At 46.8% G+C, this 10,500-nt stretch overlaps 1 protein-coding gene across 2 annotated transcripts in view; it reads right to left on the reverse strand.

The window, feature by feature from the left end:
• Positions 1-6,254, reverse strand: part of Ndufv3 (NADH:ubiquinone oxidoreductase subunit V3) — an 8,652-nt gene extending 2,398 nt beyond the window's left edge. The window contains exons 1-3 of one of the 2 annotated variants that reach the window (XM_005360299.3): positions 6,132-6,251; positions 4,754-4,874; positions 356-1,471 (exon numbers count right to left, since the gene is read on the reverse strand). In XM_005360299.3, coding sequence (XP_005360356.1) covers positions 356-1,471; positions 4,754-4,874; positions 6,132-6,179 — 1,285 coding nt within the window. In that variant the 5' untranslated portion in view covers positions 6,180-6,251. Of the gene's footprint in view, positions 1-355; positions 1,472-4,753; positions 4,875-6,131 lie in introns of both variants that reach the window. The other variant, XM_005360300.3, reaches the window with a different exon arrangement.
• Between the last annotated feature and the right edge of the window lie 4,246 nt (positions 6,255-10,500).

The raw sequence follows: 10,500 nt of genomic DNA on the forward strand, positions 1-10,500 counted from the left end.
AAAAACAAAAACAAAACAAAACGAAGCTACTTCTAGGACAGGCTCCAAAGCTACAGGGAAACCCTGTCTCAGAAAAAAAAAAAAAAAGAAGAAGAAGAAAGAAACAGTCGAACAAGGTCAAGCGGCGCACACCTGAACTCAGCACAGGGAGTCAGAGGCAGGAGGATCAGGGGTGGCAATGCCAGTATCAACCACCTAGCAAGTTTGAAATCGCCCTGAGCTACATTACTCTGTGCCAAAGAAATAAACAGATGAAAATAAAGATACTGCTTTCTAAACACACAGAAACTCAAGAGGGTTCTACAGAAACTATACACCCTAAAAGACAAGGAGTCTGAACCAAGGCAAGGTGTACCCTGAGTGTCGCCTGGGGCTTCCTGGGGTGGGCTTGCATCAGTGGGCGGAGCTTCACCGACTGCCACCTGGAACCTCCCCTTTAGCTGTGGTTCTGCTCTCTCTTCAAAGGTATCTTTCTTCTGGACAGGAACTGTCTTCGAATATCCCACAGATGTCTGATCTTCCAAGGTCTCCACCTTGGCCGTCAAGCATCCTTCTGGCACCTGCTTCTCCAGGCTTTCTTTTCCAACCGGGACCTGAGGAGAAACTGCCTTAAATTCAGGCTTTGGCACTTTTGGTTCCAGATGTCTGGCTCCGGGCATGGGTGTAGTGGCTGCTAGCTGTTCTCCTGCGCTGGTCTCTTGTGTTCTCGCTGTGGGCACTGGGCCACTGGTGAGCCTTGCAGATGACCTGGCCTTTGTGCGGTCGGGTAAGATTTCTTCAGCTTCAAGCGGCTTTGGGCTTTCCTTCCTGGTCTTACTTGGCCTCAGTTTCCCTTGCGGGTGTTCTTCCTTCATGTTTTGGTCCAAAATCTCACTGGACTGTGATCTGGATGTCACAGGCTTGGATCTGGTTTCTTTGCTGTCCTCTATAGGCTTGGTGATGGTCCCTTTCTTCTTTGGCTGCTGGGACTTCTCTGGGTAGGTGACATCTGTGCATGGCTTTTGCACCTTGGCTTTCTCTTTTGCAGGTACAGTGATGTTAGGGACTCCATTCTGGAAGGGCCGAGAGGCCTCTGGTTTGTAAGACCCTGCCTTGCCTTTGCTAGCCACTCGGGGCTCCATCTTTGAGTCATGTCCCTCCCCATCAGAGTCTGAATCTGAGGAGCTGGATGAGGAAGATGAGGATGAACCATTTGTCACCTTCTGCTTACGCCGCTGAGCCTCTGAGTCAGAACCCTGTACTCGGGGTGGAGACAGAACTTTCTGAGGAAACTCTACCAAAGTCTTTCTTGACAAACGCTTCGAAAGCCTTTCATCTGTGAGGGGCAGGCTGCCACGAGGGTGTGGGCCGGCTACAGCCCCACCTGTGTTCTCCACGGCTGGGTAAGGACTGCGTGGAGACTCACTTTTGGACACTGCCGCTGCTGTGTGGGTGGCTAGAAGCTTGCCCCTCTCCTCTGCTCCCACCACATCTGGGAAACGGCATAAAGAGGAACATTTATTATTTAATGGACAATTCAAAGCCATAGACATCGCATTGCATACCAGCATGTTATAATGTCATCCAGGTAACTGACCCAAGGGAGGTTCCAGGAACCTCCCTCCCCACAAGCTGGGGCAGCAGCAGGAGTGGGCAGACTTGCCTCTGATCAAAACCTTTAAGGAGGGCCTTTCTCACCAACAAGGGCCACAAACTGACTCCATTTCTCACACGTATGGCTTCCCAGATGGTAATTTTTAAAACGATCTCACCCAAATTTAAACAAGTTAAACTCTAATGCAAGTATTTTCAGTTGACTATACAAGTTTTCCAAATGTATAATTTCTTGAAGTGCTGAGACCACTCAAGTGTTTGGTGCTTTTCCAATATTAAAAAGGTGCAGAGTCTGATCTTTCTAAACAAAGCAGCAGTGGTATAGACAAGAGTCTGTTGGCATACGAGTAAAGAGCACCCCACGAGGAAGAGTGTGGAGGAGGGAGTGGCAACAGCTTTTCAAGGAAAGCTGCCCTAAAAAGGAAGGAAAGTCCTCAAAATCCCACAGGTCACATGGGGACTTCTTCAGCCAAGAAAACAAGATTTGCAAAGCCAAAAAGTCTAAAATAATTTAATACCATACATATCACTGGAAACAGCTGTTAAACTGCAGAAAAAGCAGGGCAACAGAAAAACCTTACATTTCATAAGCATTTAGGAAAGAGCAACAAAGAAACAACCGAACAAACAAAACCACATCTATTAGAACTAATTTTACTCCGTCTTTGCAAGTGCCAATCTTTCTAAGCATATGGATCAGAAGAAAAACACAGGACAAGTTATTAATATGGAAAACTACCCTTCATACCTGAGTGGAACCAAACATTCTCCAGATGAACAGATCTACAGAGGGGTTACATCTAGGCTAAAACTGCCTGCTTCCTCCTCTATGGCAGAATCAGGACTATGATTAACTATGATTAACTGAATGGGTAGGAACAGAGAAAAGCGAAGTTTCCAAGCCAGAGAAAGTGTGACAGGACTGTGAAAGGAAATGACCGGAGCGAGAGCAGTGGGTGACAGTTGAAACCAGCGAAGACTATGTCTGTCTTGGCCTTGGCCATCTAGAGCAGGGATTGACAGGGTGACAGCTCCAGGACATGCCGAGTAGGTCGGCAGAGCACGGCAGCACATACCTGCTCTCCCTGGGCTTTAGCCATACAGCTCAGATTCCAACAGCCACAAGTATGATTTCCCAGCCCCCAGGCCAGCTAGCCCACTCATCTATACCACTATTTCTCTGAACTTGCCTCTCACAAACAGGAAATGACCTTGGGGTGGGGTGGGGTTCAGCTGGCACAGTGCTAGCTCAACAGGCACAAGGTCCCTGGTTCGAGCCCAGCACTGCAATAAGGCAGGTGTGGTGAGATTCTAGCACTCTGGAGATAGAGGCAGGAGGATCATAAGTTCAAGGTCACCCTCAGCTACGTGGTAAGTTTGAAGCTAGCCTGGCCTATGTATGGCTTCTCAAAAATTAAAAAAAATTAATAAAGTTCTCAGCTAGCTATTTTTGAATAGAAAAATGACAGACTAACTCTCCTGAAATATGTTTAGGATTTGGGGATTTTGCTTTTCTGCTCTTGATTGGACCCAGGGGCTCAGGCACACTAGGCACACCACCACCGAGCACCACTCTCCTTGAGGTTTCGGGAATTGTAATGAGCTCCAAAACTACATTCTTGGAATTGAGGTGTAGCTCAGTGATACGGCATGTGCTGGACACATGAAAGGCCCTGGTGTCAAACCACAGCCTTCCACCCCCCAAGACACACACAGAAGAAAAATTTACATCACAGGGTATTTACCTACAAAAAGGGAAAAAACATTCCAGAGCATCTTAAAAAGGAGACTCCGCTGTATGGAGAGAGAAGGCCTGAACAGTTTCTCTTCTTCTCATTGGCTACAGGAAGAATTCAAGGGAAGGCTAATGGATGCAGGAACTGGTTTTGCTTTTGATGATGGTGTGTGTGTGTGTGTAAGAGAGAAAGAGAGAAAAGGACAGAGAGAGAGAGAGAGAGAGAGAGAGAGAGAGAGAGAGAGAGAGAGAGTTTCTGGCCCGCCCAAACCCAGCCCTGGCCGCATCCTTTGACCCTTAGACACAAGCCTGCCTATGGACTTAGAGTTGTTCTCAGGGGTGGTTCCTGACCCAGGCTGGGGACCAAGAGCAGATGTAGTAAGCCCCGGGGGCTCCCAAAGCCACTCTGGACTCTGATAGTTTCTAATCCCTGGGACCTCAAGGAAAAACACAGGCCTACATGTGGCTATTTGGAAACATTATTTTTCTCTGTACAGAAATTATTTTAAGTTATAATATACAGGTGTGATATACACAGAAGACAATTTACTTCTGAAGACTATCTTCCACCCCAAAGTGCACGAGTATACATACACTTAAGTGCACAGACAGACACAGGTACACACAGCCCACATTCCCATCAGCCCCACAGCACTGAGGGAGGTGGCAAAGCTGCAGGCTCAGATGATCTTCCCAGGTCGACATCACTTTAACTCACACAGACACTTTTCTTGTCTGTTTTTTGAAACAGGGTTTCTCTGTGTAGGCCTGGCTATCCTTGAACTCACTCTATAGTCCAGGCTGGCCTTAAACTTACAGAGATCCACCTGCCTCTGCTTCCCAAGTGCTGGGGTTCCAGGTGTACACCACCACCACCACCACCACCACCACCACCACCCAGCTCAGACACTTGTTTTTATATAGAAGGTTCTTAGATCCTAAAATTCATTTAGTTTAAAATCATGTGCCTAAACACCACCAGAGAAGAGGACATAGTTAGTATGGAAATCCAACTCACCAGTAAGAGGTCATAAGCATTCCAGGCTATGTAAAGCCCTGGGTTGAAATCTATAGCATGCAAAAATAAAAGACCATGCCACATACAGGCCATGACTTAACAGGCATTCTTGTTGGAGACATTTCTTAGGTACACTGGGATTCTATGTGTTGTTATTGTTGAATAGCCCTCATGTTTAAGATATCTGTTTTTCAATGCATCCAAGAGGAAAAGAGCACTGTATTTTAAAACCAGGCAGGTTTGGGCAGAACAGAATCAAATCCCTCTGGAATTCAGGCCAGGACACCTTTGCCATGTCTATGGACACTGAAAAGATTAAGAACCTTAGGTTGTATGGCTGGTCAAACTCATTTCATGCTAATGACTTTGTAGTCTCTGCCCCTCCAAGACCATCTTTAAAATCTCACCTTTGGGTGCACTTTGCTTCTTGGGATTTGATTTTATTCCCTTTCCAATCTTCCCTGACTCTGTAGAGAGGGACACCGTAGAAGACAGTTCTCGGAACACCCTTGCCTCCAGGAACGCAGCCTGGGGAGAGTCAACAGGAAGGATACTCACCTTGATGACAGCCATTATAATGTGAGTGCTATATATTAATGTTCATGTGGCACATTTATTACAATGTTCATAACATATGGGAAGTATGAAAAGTACAAAAAAAAAAAACCCTGCAAGATAAATAAACCCAAGTTCCTGAGCAACCACAGTTAGCATCTGGGTAAAGGAAAGCATCTTCATTTCCCCATTCTCTGCAAAAATTTCCCAAAATGGAAACTTGGAAATTTAAATAATAACAGTAATAATACTAAAAAAAACTTTGCCAGCTTCTTTATATAAAACTTCAGAGCATCTTGGTGAAGAGCCTGTGGCTGGGGGCATAGGGGTAGACGAGAGGCATGCACTACTGGGAGAAGCCCTTGCTGCCACTTGTCCTGCAAAGTCCAGGTGAGATAGACCTGTACTGACATCGGGGAAAGGAGGGAGGTGCTGGCCTCTGGGCTTCTGTCATCACTTAGATGGCAAGGTGCAACCCTCACCACCAGGATCCTGGAAGCAAGGCCCAGACTTCTGGGTCTAGACAGGGCAGCCCATTTACTCCACTGGCTTACTTTGTTACTCTACTGAATCACTACAAAATACTATGTTTCTTTTTTTGCAAATTATCTCCCTACACTTAGTAACACTATCTGTTAGTAAACACAATGCAACCAATTGCTTCAGAAATGTTACAATGTAAATGGGAAGACTCCTAATTTCCCCGGCAGCCACTAAGGTATGTTCTAAGTCTAAGCGGCTCCATGCTGGGCCCAGAAAAGAACGAGAAAACTACTATTACATTTGATTCTTCGAGTGTGTACAAATTATGTGTATCTTTACACGCTGAATAAAAATTGCTGGGAACAAGATACCTGAAGGAGTGTTTAAATAGTGCTCATCTGACGGTGGGGACCCTAGGTCACCTGTAGTATTTTATTTTGCTGTGAGCACTTCCTGCTTTGAGGATGGTTCAGTGACAGCACTTGACAAACAAGTACAGGGCCCCGGGTTCCATCTTCATAATCCAACCCAAACAACCCAATACTGTAAAACCAATACTGGTTTTACAGAGAAAGCCAGGTTTCGTTTTTAAATCAACCAAAGAGCCTAAGCTTTGCTCCTGCAGAAAAAGACCTCTCCGGGTCAGCTGAGCACAGGCCCTGGGACCCGTCATCGTGGCACCAAGCCCACGGATACAGCTGAGGGTCAGGCTACGGGCCGGGGAGGTCGCGCCCGTATGCCCTTTACCTTCAGCGCCCGGATTCGTCCTCCCCGAAGCAGGAGAGAGACCGCCATGGTACAGACGCTGCTCGCCGAGGTCGCCCCTAGGTGCGTGACCGGCGCGCGCACGCACTACCCGAGGCTCCGCCCTGCGTTCACGTTCGCCAATCGCAGGCCAGGGTGGGCACAAGCGACTGAGCGCGCATTTCGGGACTTCCCGAGGCCACACCCCTGAAGTAATTCACCAATCCTAGGTAGGAGCGCGCGGGGACCGCCCCTGGGCAGGTTCTGCTGGAAGTCCCGCTCCTTCCTTTAGGGCCTGCCTACGCTGCCCTGATGTCACCCTTAACTGTGCTTGGCGAGGTTTTTGTGAGTTTGTTGTTTGTTGGAGTCACAGCTTCGTGGTAGGGCGCTTACCCCGTAGGAGCGTGGCCTTGTAAAAACAAATCAGAAGCTGAGTATGGTGGCTCGCACCTTCCATTCCAGCCATAGGACAGTTCAAAGCCAGCCTGTGCCTTATACATCAGCTTTAAGGATTATAATCAACATATTGATTCATTAATGAAGTCAGAGCACTCCCTCCCCTCAGTAACCTCACCAGCTGGAGACCAAGACTTCAACACCCGAGGCTTATGGGAGAACCTTCCTATCCAAGGTATAGGTGTGGAGTACGTGTTGTTGGTTAAAAATTCCTCCTTCCCGTTGTTGATTGATGCCCCCCACCCCAAGGTATCCAGTGCACCGTAAGTTTTTCATGCAGATAAATGTGTCCATACCTCCAGTTTCCACCCAGGAAAGCTCCCTTCCACAAGCTGTTAGGCTTAGGATGGTAGTGCAAGGGTTTAGGACACTAAAATTAATTATTGGCTGGGGAGAGTTTATTGGAGCTATTAATGTCATGTACGGGCAGACTGGAGGCAACAGCATAGTGGGAGCTCCGAGGACCATTCAGGCCCCAGAGACAGAGGGCGTGGCCAGGTCTCTGAAGGGTGGAACCAGCCCACATAGGAGCCTCAAGGAGGGATGGGACAGGTTTTTGTGAAAGGAGGGGATTGGTGTAGGCTGAGCAGAAGCTAGATCCTAACATTACAGCCTTACAATATCCTTTGAGAGTAACTGGAAATGGGCCTCTGAGCAACATCTGGAAACCCACTCATGTGGCAGGATAAGCTGGCAGAATCACGAGTCCCCTGACCTTGGCAGAGCACAGGAAGGCAGAAAGAACAAATGCAGGTCTAGACAACAATGCACAGTTCACTGTCTCTAAAGGAAGGAGACACAAAGAGCATGCTAACAGAACTGCCCCCCTCTTTACCCAACTCTTGTCTCCAGGGGACCTTCCCATGCAACTTCCTAAGGTGAGCTTATGTGGAATTTATTTATACTCCAACACCCCATCCCACCCCATCCCACCCCCATTCCCGTCTGCCACCTCCTCCCACCCCACGCAGTTCCCAGCACACGCAGAGGATTGTGGATCGCTACTCTTCCTGTGAGTTTATCCCTAGATAAATAAATCTTTGTGAACAGTCTTGCCCCTGTGAACAGACAAAAGTAAGCTCATGGTTTGCCAAAGTGGACTTGGATGTGTGAAGGAGAGTTCCTGGAAGCACACTCTGTCTGCAAAGGCTGAGTCACTGCTTAGAGCTGCAGTGGGGTGGGGAGGTTGCAGTGTTGCAGGCCCAGAGCCTGATTACGGTTTGTCTCAGGGTAGCTTTAGCCCCCTAAATAGTCATTCCTCGTACCCCTCTGTGTGTGACCTAATGTACTGACAAATGGATAAAACCCCTGGACTGTGTTAACCAAACCTTCTCCACTCATCAAAGGGCTAAGAGTCATCTGTCAAGCAGCGTCTCAGACTTACAGCTGAGCTTTCTCCACCTTGCCGTAGCTGCGGTTTAACATTCCCACCCATGTGTCTAAGTGGTGCCTTGTTTGTAATCCCTTTTTGTTCTGTTGCTATAAAAACTTCATAGTCAGGCGGTGGTGGCGCACACCTTTAATCCCAGCACTTGGGAGGCAGAGGCAGGTGAATTCTGTGAGTTTAAGGCCAGCCTGGTCTACAAGAGCTAGTTCCAGGACAGCAAGCTTTATTTAAGTTTAAGGTTCTGGAGGCTGGGAGTGTAAGGTGGATTCTCTGCAGAGGTTTTAGGCAGTGCAAAGCATCACATGACTAAGGGCCATCCAGCCTGGCCTCACTAACAGATCCATTCCTGAGAGAGCTCTTTGACCTGCTGATGCATGGGTGCTTTTGTCCCCTGTGACCTAGTTACCTCTACACTATCCCATCTGGCCTCATTGCTTAAAACCTCAAAGTGGAGACTGAATTCTTTTTTATATAAAAACTAGTTATTTAGTGGGGAAGATGGCTCCGTGGGTAAGGACATTTATTGTGCAGTCATGAGGACCTGAGTTCGAATCCCCAGCATGCATGTAAAATAAGCAAAATAATGCACACACACACACACACAAAAACCAAATCTTGCTGGGCGGTGGTGGCGCACGCCTTTAATCCCAGCACTTGGGAGGCAGAGGCAGGTGGATCTCGAGACCAGCCTGGTCTACAAGAGCTAGTTCCAGGACAAGCTCCAAAACCACAGAGAAACCCTGTCTCGAAAAAAACCAAACCAAAACAAAACAAATCTTATTTAGGGGCTGGAGAGATGCTTAGTGGTTAAGAGCTGCTCTTCCAGAGGTCCTGAGTTCAATTTCTAGCACCCACATGGCAGCTCATGATCTGATGCCCTCTTCTAGTGTGCATATGTACATGAAGACAAAGCACTCATATACATAAAATACATAAATACATTTTCTTTTTTTTAAAATTTATTTATTTATTTATTATTTATACAGTATTCTGTCTGTGTGTACGCCTGCAGGCCGCAAGAGGGCACCAGACCCCATTACAGATGGTTGTGAGCCACCATATAGCTGGGAATTGAACTCAGGACCCTTGGAAGAACAGGAAATGTTCTTAACCACTGAGCCATCCCTCCAGCCTCACATAAATACATTTTCAAAAATTATTTATTCTATTTCTTTTTGAGACAGGGTCTCTCTACATAGCCCTAGTTGTCCTGGAACTCACTATGTAGATCATAGTGGCACTGAACTCCCAGAGATCTGCTTGCCTCTCTGCCTTTTGAGTGCTGGGATTAAAGGTGTGTGCCACCACACCAGGCTGTGATTTCTTTCCTTTTGTTTTATGTATATGGATGTATTGCCCAAATGTATGATCGTGCACCATGTGAATACAGTACCCACCAAGGTCAGAAGAGGGTGATCGATTCCCTGGAACTGGAGTTGCAGATAGTTGTGAGCCACCACATGGATCCTGGGAATTGCACCTGGGTTCTCTGAAAGAGCAGATAATGCTCTTAACCCCTGCACCGTCTTTCTAGTCTACAAGACTCGATTTTAATGTGAATTTTGGTGGGGACATTTAAGCACAGAGCACCATGACATAAGGGCTGAAGAGATTCTCCTCAGCAGCAAGTCACCATCTCCTTTGGGATGGAGACGGGGTGGTACCACAAAGCCAATGTGGGGTCACTTGTGGGTGACAGGGATCATCATGGGCTTGTTCAACAGTGGCGGGAGCTGTTGGGGGAACACATTTTTGTGTCTGGGAATTCTGGCTAAACCCATCTGGCATACAACTGACCTGAAGACCTAGAAGCAGCCTGCAACGGCCCCTCCCTTGGCAAGAGCAGATGGCCACATGCCAGGATAGCTGGCAGTGTCTGTTAGCAAGTCCCAGGAGATAGTGAAAAACATGATGAGAATTCAGAAAAACTACTGGATGAAAGAGTCATTTACAAAAATATAAACTGCATCTTTTTAGATAGCAGGAACAAATATCGAATATAGTTTTAAAAGATCCCATTATGTTAGCAAAAACCCATATATTTTGGTAAGAATATCTAAACATTTTTTTCTGTGCCCTTAAAGGATAATGTCAGACAATACTATGAGATAAGAGAAGCTATTGGAGGAAAAGAAAAGGTGTTTCTACACACTGTAGACATGCTATTTTTCTCCCGAACAGTCTAATACATTCAATTATTTCCTAATCAGTATCCCAGCAGGGTCCTGGGGGAATTGGACAATTTAATTGGTACAATTATTTGAAAGTGGGGGGGAAGGAAACTGAGTAGTTAGCAGTGAGGGAGGAGGGGGGAGAGGAAGATTGGAAGAATGTAGTTAGCAGTGAGAGAGGAGGGGGTAGTGGGGAGGCAGAGACACAAAGCGAATTGCCCAGTAAATTCTAAAGCTGAAGCTGCTGCCAGAGTGAGTATTTCTGGGTAGCATTTGCTAAGGGGTTTGATATTTGACACCAGCACAGAACAGAATCCAGGAGGAAGTTAAATTTATTTAGTTTTATCTTTAAATTTTT

This window comes from Microtus ochrogaster, linkage group LG2 (assembly GCF_000317375.1).
Source record: "Microtus ochrogaster isolate Prairie Vole_2 linkage group LG2, MicOch1.0, whole genome shotgun sequence".
In the NCBI taxonomy this organism is placed as follows: domain Eukaryota; kingdom Metazoa; phylum Chordata; class Mammalia; order Rodentia; family Cricetidae; genus Microtus; species Microtus ochrogaster.